The sequence below is a fragment of the Diprion similis genome, chromosome 3 (assembly GCF_021155765.1).
Source record: "Diprion similis isolate iyDipSimi1 chromosome 3, iyDipSimi1.1, whole genome shotgun sequence".
Lineage (NCBI taxonomy): Eukaryota > Metazoa > Arthropoda > Insecta > Hymenoptera > Diprionidae > Diprion > Diprion similis.
Window position 1 is genome coordinate 9,658,317 of NC_060107.1, and position 17,539 is coordinate 9,675,855.

At 36.5% G+C, this 17,539-nt stretch overlaps 1 protein-coding gene across 2 annotated transcripts in view; it reads right to left on the reverse strand.

The window, feature by feature from the left end:
• Positions 1 to 17,539, reverse strand: part of LOC124404427 (5-hydroxytryptamine receptor-like) — a 151,786-nt gene that overhangs the window by 23,129 nt on the left and 111,118 nt on the right. Inside the window, exons 4-5 of one of the 2 annotated variants that reach the window (XM_046878533.1) lie at positions 2,274 to 2,393; positions 1,571 to 1,691 (exon numbers count right to left, since the gene is read on the reverse strand). In XM_046878533.1, coding sequence (XP_046734489.1) covers positions 1,571 to 1,691; positions 2,274 to 2,393 — 241 coding nt within the window. Of the gene's footprint in view, positions 1 to 1,570; positions 1,695 to 2,273; positions 2,394 to 17,539 lie in introns of both variants that reach the window. The other variant, XM_046878532.1, reaches the window with a different exon arrangement.

Consider the following 17,539-nt stretch of genomic DNA (forward strand, 5'->3'; position numbering starts at 1 on the left):
TATCGAAAGTTGTACGAATGGTCATCGAACAAAGTCCATATAAAGGTAACTTATTTCTTGGGGGGAGAAAAATAGCTATTTATGTGGCATGCCCGTAAACCGCCTGTTTTTTTGGCTAGGATAAAGATTTCAGGACGAGCTGAAGGCGAGCCGGAAGCGAGTACTGAAGTTATCCGAGCCAAAAAACGGTTTACGGATATGTCACATATAATATTTTTTACGGTATGGGCATTGAAAAGCAAAACGAAGAGTGAGGTTATGTCGCGATCTCTTCGACGAAGCTACTTTATTCGGCAGTTTGGGATGCGCACTTCGAACTGCGCATCAAAACTGCGGAATAAAGACTTTATTCCGTAACTTTGTTCGCTGCCGTATAAAGCGTCACTTTACGGAACGATAACTGCCACGAAAAGTGAACTTTTCAATGTCCATGCTGTAAAAAATCATTTTACCTAAAAATGGAGTAAGAAAGCCTGAGACGTCTCATTCGAATTGGTCACGACGACGTGACTTGACAGAAATGACTCTCCCATTTGTGTGGATAGGTAAATAAGAGCGTGGCACCGTCGTCACTGACAATAAGGTTGGAATCCTCGACAGACACTCCGCGGTCTGTTTGGTCGGAAACAGATAATGGCAACGGTTGCCGGGGTTCGTCGACGAGGATAAGGACAAGGACGAGGACGAGGGTGAGAATCGGGCTGATTGACGGTAATTGAAGTGCGGTTGGAAGCGTCCGCGGGTTACCCGTCATATTACGAATCCATTCGTCGATTGCGCGCCGAGTTGCTTTGTGACGGACAATGTGAGAAAGAGGTGAAGTGGCTTATACCTGAGGCAGTAATAAAAGAAAGTATTCGAAACGCGTGAGTAATAGCTATTGGTTGGCTCGAGTATCGGCCTTTCTGGCAACCGCTCAACGACGACGAAACACCGACATTATAGGTTCGCAATTATAACATATAATGGATCATAGAAGATTGAAGATGCAGAAGAAGAAGAAGAAGAAGAAGAAGAAGAGGAAGAAACGAGACAATTTTGGAACTTATTTTGAAACTGTAAGTTTTTGGGGTTGCTGATGATGAATCTGAAATCGGATTTTGAAAATTCAAGTACGTGGATCAATATGGCGGACGATAAAATTTCAAATTCGATCACATTCAAAGAAAAACTCTGTTTATCTAAAGGTTTTTGGAGTGTGTTTTGAAAATTCAGTACGACGCATCTAATCGGTGACCCAGAAAACCCCTGCATAGCGTTTTTCGACCGGATATTATCAAATTCAAAATTTTTGTCCACAGTATCAGATCCACCAGCTTGAATTTTTTCAATTTGATTTTAGGTTCGTAATCAGAGACCCCAAAAACCACAGAATACTATCTTATTATAAAACTTGACTCAGCACCATAACGTATGACTCAAAGAGTTAACGTCTATTTTGGGATGATGTCATAGCTTCCAGTGTACAACAAAATGCAAGTCACGTGATTTCCGATTAACTTGTGTCGTTTATTGCACTCGCAAGCAAGCGGCTTGTACGCCAGATTTCAAAATAATGGCGTCCACTAACCTGTCCAAGGCAATAGCGACGAGATGCAAGATCGAGGCAGTGCAGCAGAGAACATCGCTGCTGGTCCACATGTCGCATAGTTCCGGGCCAAGTGCCCACTCGTGTGAAACCTCGTACACGGCTCCTGTCAACAATTCTGCACTAAAACAACTCCGTCGAAATATCGCCAACATTTTCGAATGGAATAAACGGGAGAAAAATGAATTCATGTCTCTAAATCCGTTCGTTTGCCGACACATAATCATCCACCGTACATATTATAATATAAACATTATATCTGCATTATACAAGTACAATGCGTGTTAAACCGATTTCAGCGAAATCCGTGATCTGTGGGTTTGAATCCACCAGCGCGGATGAAATGCGGTATTATATCGTAAAAAATATCAGCATCCATCCGTCTCGTTTGTTGAAAATCGAATTTTGCTTGTTATAAACTGTGCACGCGAATTATTCGCACAATGATAGAATTACGGGAAAAAATTTATACCACGTATCGTATGACGATTTTAATCTTCAATTTTTTAGTATGAATATTCTGTCTATCAATCGTCACGCTGTGATCCGAAGGTATCGAACGTGCTTTGGGAGGATCAAGTTATTTTATGTGATTATTTACTTTATACTTTATACTTTAATACCGTTTAGTTATTTTTTAGTTCGGTTTAAGCGAATTGTGGGTACGTTAAGGGGCTCGACTTACCCAAAGGCATGACCAGGCAGGCCACCAGAAGATCGGCAACGGCGAGGGAGAGAATCAAGTAATTTGCAACGCTTTGGAGATTTCGTTCGAGGAGAATCGCAGCAATGACAAAAACATTTCCTGAAACAAACAAATTTGGAAACGCAAATTATTTCACCAATTCATGGATCGTCGCGTTGATAACAAGGTGAAATTTTCCCATCAATATTATCAAATTCTAGTAGAAATTTCATTAATTATTATGTGTCTGATATCGTGAATCCAAATCCTGGATCTAGCTCATTACAATTCCTACTTGAATGTAATGACTTACCGAATTTAGTATCAACATAATTTCGTTGACAGATTTATTTCAGTAACATCAGATTCAGACTGACTCAACCGGTTTACCCAACGCCTGGTGATCGAATGAAGAACCAGGTTCAGAACGAAAATGGAAATCCTTACAGTATTTACAATCTCTAATCCGGATTATGAATCGGAGAAGGAGATCGGATGCTATTGTTTCCAATCAAGAGCGTGTTTGTATACTCGAACGCTGTTCAAACTTGGGGATAATTACTCGCAACCACAACCTGACTCAACTTAATTATCATTCGAATATAAAATTAACTTATTTATTTATTGCAAGAATAGTATATCTAAGAAAATGGTAGAAACTTGTACTTTTTCATGAGAAAAAACTAATTATAATTTCTCCTAATCTACCGTGAAAATCTGAATGCCAATGACCATATCATACTAAGTTTTATCAAAACCAAATAATTTTTGGAATTTTTGAAATTCTAAACTCAGAATCGTAATCAGTGAACCCCAAAAGCTCATTTATGCAAAAATTCAAATGAATCGGACGTAAGGGAAAATTTATGCATTGTAGGGTTATTAAAGCTCGGTTAGAACGAATGAAGGTTTATCGAATTCAGTCATTACTCAAATTATTGTTGGTGGATACTTAGAAAAAAAGATGTCATGACACTTGCATGTAATAATTGCGAATGCTGCATAAGAATAAGTGCAGAATTTATAAAGAATCAGTAAACTCTTCACGTTAGATACAGAATCGTCATCTCAATTGCGTTGAAAATCAGAGTTAAAATGAACAAAACAGTGTATTTATTTATTTTCATTCCACAAAATCGTTGCAATCATTTTAATCGAAACAATTGCCTACCCAACATTCGGATTTACATGAACATCACATCCGCAGGAATGCGAGAGCTGTAAGTCAGGAAGAGTTCACAGAGTAAACGAAATGTGACGTCTGAAACGTGGTCAGAAGATAAATGTGAGGAAAATTCGTGTGGCTGCAATTTTTTTGTACGTTTTATTCGGCTTCGCCGACCGTTGATGCAGGTCGAGGGTTTAAGGGCTGGGGATTTCCAAGGAGAAAACGATGCAATATTGACGCGTCGTTTCCGTTAAGGGCCGGCAAGGGTGACCCGAAACAAAACATGAAAGACAAAAGACGTGGAACAAGGGGTTTTGGAACTTTCATCAGGGGTCCAACGAGTGAAACGGCGGGAGCAGCGAGCTTTTGTCCCGAGCAAAGCTTCCTTTCCTTTCCGCTGAAAGTCAAAAAGGTCTTGATCTCCTCCCATTGTACTCAGGACTTACGACCTGCTACAGACTTTTATTATCTTCCTTATGTAAATTCATTTCTTATATATTTTTCGGCTTACTGTCGTTCAATTTTTACCCAGTTCTTCCGGGGTTTTTAAAAAAGGATAAAGTATGCATTGTACGCGATGCTAAGGGGAGGAAAAATAAAAACGAAAAAAATTAGAAAAGTTGTTTGACAACTGCAATTCGAGAAGGTAACAAAAATCATTTAAGGACGTCACACACATACATATGTATATTTGAAAAAACTCTCATTTGATTTTTCCTTTCATCAAAACACCAGTTGAATTCATTTTCCCGACTAAAAAATTACGACCCCTTAATCTGCAGACACCTGCTGTTACGCACGGATTGAATTCTTCTTTCCCGCCTACTGAACTACAATAGTAAACGTATTTCAGGCGTGATAAACCTTCTCGAACAAAAAAGACTCATTGCATAGCGTAGATCCTTTCGTAATGGGACCAGAATTGTCCTTCCTCTCGGTAGGATATCAACGCTTGAATTTTCTCACCCCGCAAAAAGCTCAAGCTCGCGGCAAGTTCTATTTCGGAGTTTACTAGCTACATCCCATAGGTATTATATAAATTGTCTCGGTGAGGGCAGAACACGCTTTGCACTTCGTCAACGATTTGTAAGGAGCAGCTGTTATTCGCTGGCTTCTTCCGGAGCTTTTTACTCACACAATCGAAGGAAAATTACTTGTTTTATGGAACTTTATTATGAGTCCAAATTCCAAGTGAATCAAAAAAGTCCAGAGTTTCTTTAAGTGTCCCCTTAATAATTGGTTCGAGAAAAACTTGTATTCATTTTTCTATGATGAATCCCAAAACGATTTTCTTACTTTTTGGATGTTTTTTGTTTTAGTAAATACTTGGGCTGTGTGATTCGATATTTTTAGAATTATTTTATTCCTAATCTACAAAGATCTTTCGAAAAATATGAAAATCGAAAACACCTTTAAATCTTTTCAAAATGTTTCGAGAATCTAAAACATTCCTTCTATTTTACTTTACACTGACTCATTTTAGTCAGTAAATTCTTTCAACATTTGTGCACCGATATTGATTGCAATCAACAAATGGCGATACTGAATGGACTAGAACTGAATAAGAATAAACGCCCTTCGCTGTTTTCATCATTTCGCGGTAAAATTGATAAAAATTATCGACTTTGGCGAGCCAATATCTTCAAAATTAGATAGTTTAACTTTACAAAAACTTAACTTACAACGTGTTGATTTCACGATCATTCTACCGTGACTAATCGCATTTAGCACCCACAGCGATGAAATTTTTTGAGGTTAGACACATGGCGACGAAATGTTATCTAAATTCATGACCGTTGGTAACCCTGGTGCACAACTACTCTCGAATTGTAGCTCATGTGCATTAAATTTTAGCAAAGGACGGACCGTTCGGTCGTTAGAAATTCACTCTGTATACACGAATTATATACCCTGAACACAGCTAGTGCGAGCGGTTTTGCCCCATGGGCACACGTTATAATCATTACCGAGACTGTTTCTGGGTTTACTTTTTCTAGACCGTCGTCCTCGTTTCATCCTTCTAGCAGAGAACGTCGCCGGATGAGAGAAAACGGTATTAAATATATGTGGTGGAAACAGTGAGTAATTCCAGAGGCTCCATACGGAAAGGTCCGATTCCCCGAGGGTTCTACCGGTGCATGTTACAAACTTACAAGCTGCTGTATGCGTGGATACCACGGAATGGATGTAGGTGTGATTTGTCATGGGTTGGATGTTTCCATTTCCTTGACAAAGCCGCGAGCTCCGGATGCTTTGGTTCTTTGGCCAGTTCTCAAGCTCTCGAGTTCACGTGGCGTTTGAATCTTGGCTTGGAAAATTTCCCTCCCACACGTAATAAGGAAGCTGTTTATTCGACCGAAAAAAACGTGGTGCGTTTACAGAGAAATTTGGGTTTGTTTCACGGAAATGTTTCTCTCCCGATTACAATCCACGCCTCTTATTACATATATATGTTAGGGTGGCGCAAAAAAACCAAATATTTTTTTTTTTTTTTGAGTTTCGTGTGACAAAATGTTAGTTTCAGATGTTTTAAGAGCCCACTTCAAAGGACAGTTAAAAAAAAATTTTTTCAGACGTCGCTCCACATTTTTTAAAACGTCAAAAATCGTAAAAATCGATTTTTTTTTTACATTTTTTTTCTTGTTACGGTATAGTATTATAGACAAAAAAAAATAAGTTTCCGAAAGTTTCAGTTCAAAATTTGAATTTTGAAAGGTCGCTCATAATTTTTTTGGTGCATTTCTTTAGATTTTTTCGAGCGACCTTTTAATATTCATATTAAAATTTCATAAATTTTTTTTCTTTTATTCAGTAAGAAAGAATCGATAACAATACATCACGACATGAATTAAAAATCAAACAAAATACTGAAAATATAATTTTTTTAATTTAACATTTTGACGGTTTTAGACATTTTAAAAAATTTGGAGGGACCTCTAGAAATTTTTTTTTCGAGCTGTCCTTTGGAGTGGGCTCTTAAAACATCAAAAACTAACATTTTGTCACACGAAACTCGAAAAAAAAAAATAGTCGGTTTTTTTGCGCCACCCTAATGTATACAAATTTTTCGCGGTGGATCTCCGGCAGCAGGATTTCGTATCGTTTTTTTTTTTTTTTTTTTTTTTTTGACCCCATCCGTCCGTCTTGGGTTTTTGTTTCTTTTTCGTCTACACGTTTTTTTTTTTTCTATATTTTCCCTCTTTGCTCCCTCGAATATCCTCAGAGAATTCCTCAGCCACGTTTGTCCGTTTATGGCTCTTTCGGTCGTAAAATTTACATACCAAAATTGTGTTCCGTACGTATGTCTGTCTGTAGCAGAGAAAGTTGCTGAGGCTACTGAGGAAACAAAAACAATAGTGAAAGAAAAGTCAGAAGGGGACGTAGAATGAAAAATAACTATTTCACGGAGAAGCTTCGTCCCTTTTTTCCGAGTGCCTCGGAATCACGTCGAGACTTATTTAAGTTGTTAATTTGTTTAAGCTTGACAACGGTCTTTGAATTTTTTTTCAATTAATTCTCATCCAAAATCATGAGGCTTATCATCAAGGAGTAAAATAAATTCGAAGAATATTAGATTTTTATCCAAAATTTCGGCGCGATTGGTGAAATTTTTTCCCGAATCTTAGGACATACCTACGTAATAATCGAACTTTAAATACTCAAATGTTTATAACCGGGAGGTTGGAAGTTTGAACATTTTTGTAGATCGTTTCCATTATAAGTACTCGATTACCTGCTCAAGTTTCATTCGAATCGAGCAACAATATTTTCCATAAAATTATCACAAATGCATAATGAATGAATAAAATTTAAAAAACACTCAAGATATTTACTACAAAGGGTAATACATCTATATAAAACAGTTGTAGAAATTGATAAGTGCTGGATTTTAATTAGAATCCAATTAGCAGCCGTCGGGGCAACAACTTTGTGTGCAAGACACGGGGAAAGTCGATTAATCTTACCCGGAGAAAGAAAGAGAGAGAGAGAAAGGAACAAGCGGAAAAAAAGCTCAGAGAATAGGTGGAAAATAAAACAAACTGCAGAGAACAGAATCGGCGTGGAAAGGTTCGAGGTGGTTCAAGACATCATTAATATTAATCTGGAAATAAAGTCATTCTAATGGCCTCTACGTCCACCTTAAATTTCCCCCTTATTCCACCCCCCCCCCTCTATTTTTTTATATCAATCCCTTCTTTTTCGCTCCCATTTAGCTTCTACCCTTCTTCATTTTACTTCCGCCATTTATTGACGTTTAAAGATCAGGATGAATAATTCATCGATTCCTGAAACATCACGTGATGCATTAGCCGGCATTCGCGTGTTACGAATCCGATGTAAACTTGAGTGTTATTCAATTGAATAGCGTGTTTTTTTAACCAAGTTTTTCAACATCATTGTCATGCAACTTTAAAATTGACTCACGGATTTCTAGAGATTTTTTCGAAACATATAAGCGATCGTACCTGTATGAAATTCTCCAGCTGATTTTAAAAATGATTTTGTTTTTTGGGTTTTTTAAAACATTCACAAGGATTTTGTTTGAAACGCAAACTATTTGTGGATGGTATTTTTTCGTACGAGTATAAATACATTAATTGGCGAGTAATAATATTTACAAATAATTGAAAAGTCGAATCAGCTGAAAAAAATTTTGCAAAAGAATTGATTTTCGATGCACTGCAAAGATATCGCTCTTAGAGGAATTTTTTTTTTTTTTTTATCTTCTAGTCATTAAGTAAAATAAATCGCAATTCCGTCGTATTTATTTGGAAAATATTTTTCACCAAATATAATTGGTTTATTTTTGACAAATTCTGAAAGTCATGATTAACAAAGTTAAATTTTTAGAAATAAAAGGAATTAATTAGTGTAATAAAATATGATTCCAAACCTGAACATGACTGTTGAATTCTCGTTTTCAAAAGGACGAGTAAAAAACCTTATCAAATATACATATATATACATATATAGCAAATTGATATTGAAATCAAAATTGTAAAATGCTGTGATTTTTCTCAAGAAAATTAAAATTTGTTATTCTAAATTACACAGTTTGCTCAGAATATCACAACGTTCGTAATTCAGGCTAAATTGCACTCCGTTTACAGGAAAGTACTTTATGGTGCTCCTCGTTGCGGCGGGCAGTGATTTTAATTACATCATTGTGTTATACAAACTTTGCTCTGCTTGACGGAAAATTTTTTCATTCTACTGTAAGCGAGACTGCGAATATGGAGGACAGTTTTTCCAGGTTCGCCGAGGTATCCGGCTCTAATTAGAAAACAGTTAGGTGAACTACAGTTGAAAAGTTGAGGATTAATGAGGCAAATTAGGGAAACCAGGAGGCGAAGTAACGACCTTTGGGATTCAAAATCAACGAGTCTTATCCCAATTTTAAACTTCTTTTTCCTCCATTCGCTAACTCGGCCAGCTTACCACGCAATTTCTCTTCTTACACGTTTCTCGTTTTCTCGTTTCACGTTTTTTTCGTTCACAAATACGCTAGCCTTTGCAGTATAATATTAGGTACTTCAAAATGAAACGCGGGACTTCTTGACATTAATATTATTATTATTATTATGATATTATAATGATCATTATTGTTATTATTATTATTAGAAGAAGAAGAAGAAGAATTGTGTTATAGCAAGAGAGAAATAATGAAAATAAAATAACGAATACATTTCTGCCGCATATGGATAGTTATTTTCAAAATTACAAACAAAACATAAAATTTGAAATACAATTGTCAAAATGTTTGCGAGGTTTTTCGTTGCCACAAGAGTGAAGATATATTGTATAATAAAATTCTCACTTTATAGCCTCGACAAGTTTGGTCGGACTGTTGAATTATTGATATCAGTTGATTAATTAACTAATGAAGAATTGAAATGGTAATTGCGAGTGAGCGCTGAGAAGCCGAGTGAATAAATCCGTTTTGGAATTCCGTGCAATCAGAAGGTATTATTTCACGAATTGCAGGAACGTGGGCAAGAAACTTGAACGATATCACGTATTCCGCGAAACTTCGGAGAAGAATAAGATCTTATCGTTTATAATCGAGTTTATACGTGTAGTGTGTCGATATTTCTATTAAGAAAAACTTTTTTTCTTCGATACGATATTCAGTTATGAATAAAAATAAATTTATAAATACATTTGAAAATGAATAAATGATTTTTTTTTTAAACTCAAGATTGTGGACTAAATTTCAAATTTCATTAAATCCGGTAGAAAAACTCTATGCAGAGGTTTTCGGGGTCGCTGATTGGACTCGCCATACTGAATTTTCAAAATCTGATTTCAGTTTCGTAATCAGCGACTCCAAAAACTTGTTAGTTATGTAAAACGTTAAAATGTGTAGCGGGATAAATTTTTCGGAAATAAATTATTCCTTCGATTTTCACAATTTCTTTCAATCAATTTGTTTATAACAATAATAACTTACATTATATCGCAATAATTATTCCCCAATATTGAAAACCTACATAAGTACACTATCAAAAATAGCAAAAAACCACAGAGAAATACATTGAATAGTTTTAAAAATATAAAAATATGGATAAAAAAAAATACGTGGTTTGACGTATGACGAAAGTTAACGAATTACATGCAATATTCGCAATACTCTGTGCGAAATTTGACGCTGCTTTAACGTCTTCGCACTTCGTTGACATTTGCGCAAATTTAGACAAAGACACACGGCTTTGGGTATCTCCTCGAATCCTTGCAATAATTGGGATGCTGATATTATACTTGCAGCGAGCTTCTGGTTCTGCAAGATATACACGCGCTTGCTGCACAGTTAACTTTGCGAATAAATCAACTCGACGTATATTTACCCTCGAGCTGTCTCCATGCTGGTGTTGAATGTCGAGGAAATAACGAAACTGCAATATTTTATCTCCCCCAGACTGCTCGGATAGAGAAGAAAGTCAAGCTCCCGCGAAAGTCACCCCCGCAAATGAGATTTGGTAGGTTTACTCTTTCGCGAAACAAAAAGTCGTCGTCGTTATTTCTCGGCTGCAGATGCAGTCACATACATCTGGTTATTCTCATTACGTTTACACATACATATATTTATGGAAAATTCTATACGAACCAAGCTAACGTCTAACCCACACCGTTTCTGATTTTGTTCAAAATTTTTTCTGCAATTTTCCAAACTCTGAAACGGTACCTCGATTTTTCGTTTAAAATATTTTTTACTAAAATACTTTTTTAACGTGATTTTCAAAGGAAGATTTTTAACTTCCATAAACTCCTTTTAGTCTGCATTCATTCCGAAACTTTGCAAAGTATTTCATCAGAAATACAACTTTTTAGCTTCTAAAAAATGCGGGAAATGTAGAAATAGTAACGCGTGTCAAAAATTCACAAATTTTTTTGACGAATTTCAGAATATAAGTAACTCTCCTGAATTTCAATACAAAAGCGCTATGCACTGAAGAAACTCAAACCCTTTCCATCCTTTGTTTATTTAATACAGGAAGAAGAAGGAGGGTGAGTTTGCTCGGTCGGTAAAGGTAGGAATTCTACATGACCTTAACCATCCACTTTTCTTTTTCCAGCACTGAGCTCCTTTTTCTCAATTATTTCAAAGTTCGGTAAACACCATGAGGACAAAATCCTTCACTGGCCCCACGAACGTCACAATGTATATATATATATATATGGGGCGTTCCACGCCAAATCGGACGGTTTTTAAAAATTATACATGTATATAAATATCTCGTATACAGTGCAAAAGTGTAACTGATGGACTTTTAGAACCACTGAAGGTAGCCGATCAATCCTATAGGATATCGAATTCTTCCAATGCAAAAAAGTTACCATCACAGTTTAGAAGTTTGTTTTGCCGAGAGAATTTCTCGAATAAAAAAAAATCACTTCTCTCTTCCTTTTTTATTGAAAATCTCGATTTTTTTTTTTTAAATCTAGTATACTCAAATTATAAATTAATAAAACAAAAAGTTAAAAGAAGAAAAGAAGAGAAAAAAAAAACTATTGCCTTCAGGATCGTTGGTTGCCTGATTATGGAGATTTGTAATATCGAGAATTGAAACGAGTCTATAGGCTTTGCGTTAATATCTGAAAAAATACGGGGAAAAATGAGACGAAAGAAACAAAGAAAAGTCATGTACGTAACTGAAGAAGGAGAATATCTGTGAAGCAAAGCCGATGATTACATGGGGGGACGTGCGGAGAATTGTATACCGATACAATACACGAATGAAGATGTCTCCACATTTTTCGTTGAAATATAGCAATTTGTATGCAGCCCAGAAGACGGCGGGGTTGTTTTTATTTTCAGACTATTCCCCGCAGACGGTGCAGGGGAGGGATATCGTGGATTCCAATACCGCGAAACGGTTGTATATAAATCATGGAACCAAATTTAAGAATAAAAACTCGTGAATTGAAGACTGTATAATACAAGCTGTGCGATGCATTCACATACGGAGATTTCTTCTCCGGAAAGGGTGGGGGAGGGGGGGGGGGATCAAACAGCTGCTTATTGTTAGCTCATCGTTTTCTTCACTTCTGTCTTCGTCTAATGCTGTTTGATAAATCGCAGGTACAGGAAAAAAAAAACACATTACCGGATGTGAGAGTATGCTTTGGTTTTTTTTTCCCAACATTTATTATTCGACAGGTTTTGAATATGTGATTTGAATCCAGCTATAAAGTATTTATGGTATGTCTGCAAGTTGTTTGTTTGTAGATTGATTTTGATGTAATTGAAAATATCTTCTGAGGTCTTTTGTCAGACGGTAACTGTTCCGAGAAATGGAATATCTTGTAGGCTCTGAACGTGCAGGGTTAAAATTCAGTTCAACTTTCAAGGGACAAAAGCTGTACAGGCTAAACAACCGGAGTCCAAATGAAGTCAAATAACTACGACAGAAACTGCGAAAAGAAAAACTTCAGACGCTTACGTTCAAGTTTAAGGTATAGAAAAGCTGTATAAACTTCAGAACAAAGCTCAGAATCTAGTTCACGGTTTGATTCACAAAAGCTAAACAGCTGCCTATGCAAATGAAGGCTCAAGAATGTAGTAAATTAAATGAAAGCAGGGGAGGGGCGGGAAATAAAAAAATTTTATTTTTCAGCGGTTTTTTTATTTTTTTATTTTTTTATTATTATTATTTGGATGTAACGAAAGACAAAACAAATTTACCGTATTTGTATTGTACAGTATACAATGTGTAACATTTTGAGAATTTTCAGGAACTTTTTTCGTTTTTTTGATTACATTCGAGCCAAATTTAGGTCGTGGGAATTGAATAAGATCAGGATTTTTCAATTGAGATTCGGATTCTTTTCTAAAAAAATATGCTTAATTTAATTGAAATCGTTAACATTACCGGCATTTTGAGAATTCAACGTCTTATATATATAGAAGCATCTTTCTGCATCGCACGTATTTATTCATTCAGGCTCTCGCAGCTATGGCGACATACTTACATGGTTGGTATACATCTCCGTCGCAAAAATCGTTGGCAGGTAGTATGATGTAACGTAATTCACTCTCCTGAGGTATGCGAGTCATTACAAGGGTAGCCGGATTCCCGCCATCTTTCCTACCGCGTGATCCCTTATATCCTGCACGTGTAATAAAAGTGCCCTGAGCTAGCATCGGAGAGTGAGATTAGAGAAATGCAGTAGAACCTCGATTATTCAAACCCTCGATTATACGAAGTACGATTTTATTTATTCGAACTCTGAATTATCCGAACTTTGGTTCAAATTTTTTTTTCATTTTCCAGCGTTACTTCAGAACTCTGAGGGTTTCGGGCTCTTCGAAACTTGGATGTTTCGTCTCGAAGTTTGATTTCTTTCTTATTTGAGAAATGGTCTTGCTATTAAAAGGTTAAATTAAATAATATTTTTAAAAATTAAATCTATAACGAATCTAATATTTCTAGCCTTGTTTTATTCACCGTAAAGATCTCCAGAATGAGATTTACAGACACATTTTGGGCATGCGATCATTAAGAAAAATGATCCTAAAACTAAAACACTGGAATCGGAATCAGAGACACCGAAGTTTGATCATTTCGAACGTTCTGTAACTGAAAACTTTTTTTCAAATCAATGATATCTTTTAGCTTCTTTCATTTCTATAACCGTAATTACCTCGAATATATTGCTGGAGCTTTCGTCACCGATTTTTCTATTTTCCCAAATTTTTCGACTAACATTCTAACAATTAAAAAATTACTCGGCGTAACACGCCCGTTGAAAAACATTAACAACATTAAGCAAACTCGTTAGCATGATACAAATTTCCTATAACATATACGTATAAAGTTGGGTCGCATAATAATGATCAGAAGATGCAAATACCCGGATAGAAATGTTAATTTTTACGCTTTTCGTTCAACCGGAAGATGAATACGTTCTTGGAAAATGTTCGTTTAACTCGACTTAAAAAGTTTTGCTTGTAAAAGTTTTATGATCGCTTACGTTGCCGCGGAGTAAACTTCTTTCCGAATTAAGTGTGGTTGTCCATGGCGACTTCAAGAGCCGTGTAACCATCGCTCCAAAGTTTACGGGATCCTTCGCTTCCGCTAACTTTCAGCAAAAAGGATCCTCCCTTTTTCCTCAGAGAATTTCGATTATGCTCTGCCCTTGGAATACAAGCGAAAGCTTCGAACTATCTTCAAGGTTCAAAACACAAATTCATCCGCCGAATAATCGCATCGCATTTTCGTAATATCAGAGTGTTTGATATACATGTTTTTCTCATTTCACTTGAAATCAGCGAGTTTTGTGAAAAATCTTTCGGCCCAAGTAACTTTTAATATGTTTCTGTAATTAGATTCTGCTTTCTTTCACACTTTTCATTACAATTTCGTCTTTCGAATTCTTCATTTCCATTGCATTAAAAGAAAAAAATGTAAAGCGCGTCGGTCGGTATTAAAATTTATTTTTATGCAGTCAGAATTCATCACCGGTTTTCATTTCCATAGAAATTGCTCATCGCCTTCTTTTATATACTGTTCTGTGATTTCCAAACTTTCCAAATTCGTGTCTTCGAAGATTCTGCATTTTCCCTTCGCCCTCACTTATAGTGGTCATTCAACTTTTCACCCCCACCAAATTCTCTCCAACTGCATACGCTAAGATTTTCTTCCCCCCTCCCCTCTCCAGATAAAACAGAAGGGTGTATATAACACATTAGCACACGTGTTGCGCCCCTGTTTATAAGGGATGGCTCGATGCCCTTGGACGATAAACTTAGTTGGGGCGTCAAGGTTCGATTTTTATTTTTTTCCACCCCCGTTTTGCTTCACTCTGTTTTTATTTTTTTTTCCCCCTTCTTTTGGTCACCGTCCCTCTTCTCGCTACCGGATAATTAATGTTCGCGCCGTTTTGTCAGGCACTCATTCAATCTTCGAACGCCTCGAGGCTCGTTCCGCAAACGATCAATCTTACCCACGTTGCCTTCCTCTTCAGGGTGTCCTCCGTGAGGTCCAGGTGTTTCTTTCCGTCCATTCTCTAGGCCGGACCTATCAGCTTGGCATAAGGTAAATTTCTCCAAAATCACCCCAACAACCAGCCGGTGCAAGATACATCCTTTGAATGAGGGTAACCGGAAGTTGAGAACTCAGAGAGAGTTTCACTGGCCCCCAGAATTCAAGTCCGTCACTTCTAGTTAGAGAATATTTCTTCCTCCAGTCCTACTCACTTGTTATCTTATCCCTGTTGAGGGAGATTCCCCGAAACTTTCCGCAGCCTTCGATCAATAAACAACTTCGAAGTGGTCCAAACAACTGTCAAGCATGTCTTCGACTTTTGTGATGAGTTCACGTTCGTCCTTTCTCAGTTTTAGAACGTGTGTTTAAGACTCTTCTTCGTCGGCTTGTATACACTTGGAAAGCTGAAAAATTTTTTCGAGGAAAAAGCGGAAGAGATCAACGCAAAAATTCTTTGCTCCTCCGCAGACCGAATGAACCTGAATAATTCACACGAGTTTAGTCTAGATATTTTTACTTTGATATTTCAAATGAGTTCAAACGTCGCTCGGTCTTATGTTTGGGGCTGCTGATCTGAATCGGATTTTCACCTCCTATAAAGCACCCTTTTCAAGTACAATCACGCAACAATTGAGTTCTCGGTCTCGCATACATTCGAGTTAGAGAAACTCTCTAAGTAAAGGCAGCTGCCGCTGAGCATTGAGATCTACACCCATAATTTACATAACTTGGATCTTAGAGTAAACCGTGTACATAGTTTCGCGTAAATTCCAAACGTGTATAATTAATTTTCACTCAAAGGAAAAACAAAACAAACGACTGGAATTCATGCAGGACTGAGAATTTATCTGAGAGATAAAAAAAAATCTCTTTCACAACTGACAATGAGAGACAAATATCTTCCGCCGTTAGCAAGATTTACGCTCAATATCCGGCGTTTATTTATTGCTTGGGACATTCAGCCAGACAATGGAGGCAGAAAATATGTTGCATAGAAGCTGGATTTGTCGGATTTCTTACGACAGCTGGTTCCACTTGAAAATATCAAATATATGTTGCGAAAAATATCGTCGCTGTGAAGTTCAAAATCCCTACTCAATTCAAAACTGCCGTCTTGAAGATACTTTGCGAGGAAATTCTATCGAGACATTCGTAAAAAAAATTTCTCTTCAGGGTTGGACGTATATTTAATATATATAGGGTAGTCCAGCTAATTTCGATCTACGTACACTTTTTGACCTCTCGGATTTGGCCTGCAATTTTTTATACGATTCTTCTCACTTTGAAAAGCACTAATTTTTTTTTTCTTTAGATTTTTTCTACAATTTAGAAAAAATTCTAAAACATCATATGTCAGATATCAAAATTTTTAAGTTTAGAGCCGGAGTGGAGAGATTTTTTCTTCTTAGTGTTTTCAAGCGTTTGTAAAGCCGCTTCTTGTCCAAAAAAAATTCTGTGACACGGAATTGTTTCATCACTGAAAACTATGTTAATTCTTTTGTATTAATTTTGAAAGAAAAAATTATTTCTTCTTCCACGAGGACGATGATGGTGTGATAAATGATCGATGGTCCCAGCCATGGGCATGCCGTTTGTTAATGTACGTCCACCAGTTACCGTCGGCGGGACTCGCACAGTGAACATACTTTATTCAAAACGGGTATTCTGGAGGAATGCGTTGCTTAAAATTCAGCGGAGCTTCGGCGTGTCATAACTCGAACGAAATGACAATGACGGGAGATCAGCGACATCGCTGGTTCCTTCGGCCCTTCACCCAATTTTACATCGAGAACGAAGTTCCATCATCATTTGTTCGAGACTGTCGTACCGCGAGAACTTTCGGAAAGATTTCCCTCCCCATTGCGATAAGATGAGGTATATATGTATAATACATTGTCAAGATATTTTATACATATATATATACATTTTCTGGGTTTAAAAATGAATCCAATTTTTTACGAAAATCTATATCGTCGAACTTTAGACCCTCGAGTCACTGAAGGGAATTTGCGGGGGCAAAAATGTAAGAAAATTACAAAATGAGGGGTTCGGATTCTCATGATTCTGAGTTTGGCTTTTTGTACTTTGATATTTTATACATTTCTTTGACTATTTATATTTTTTTAACTTGAACGAACTAGATTCTCAAGTTTTTGAAAATCCAATATTGTGAAGCTTTTGTCTTCTGGTCCGTTTAAATTCTTAACACCAACCCAAGAATAAATAAGTTAAGTTTGGAATTAGACAACCCTTCGATCTATTAGGTATGGAAATGAATTTAAACCGTGCGATTCTCGAGTTACAGAAAAGCTTGATTATCCAATAACTTGAACGAAATTTATACAGAATTTTATAATTTCTTTTTCATAGCGAGAAACGTACCTAATTCTCATCAAAATTTAATCGATCCCATCATGTTTCTATCGTAATTGAATTCCCTAAAAATTTTTGCAAGTTTTTTTACAGCAAAATTTATTGTATAATAGTATACAATGACGGATAAAAATAATTGGAACAATTTACAATTAAAATCAACCCTGATCCATAAAAATCCAACAAAACAAAAAACGAACAAATTCCCGTTAATAATATAAAATGTACGATTGATTTTG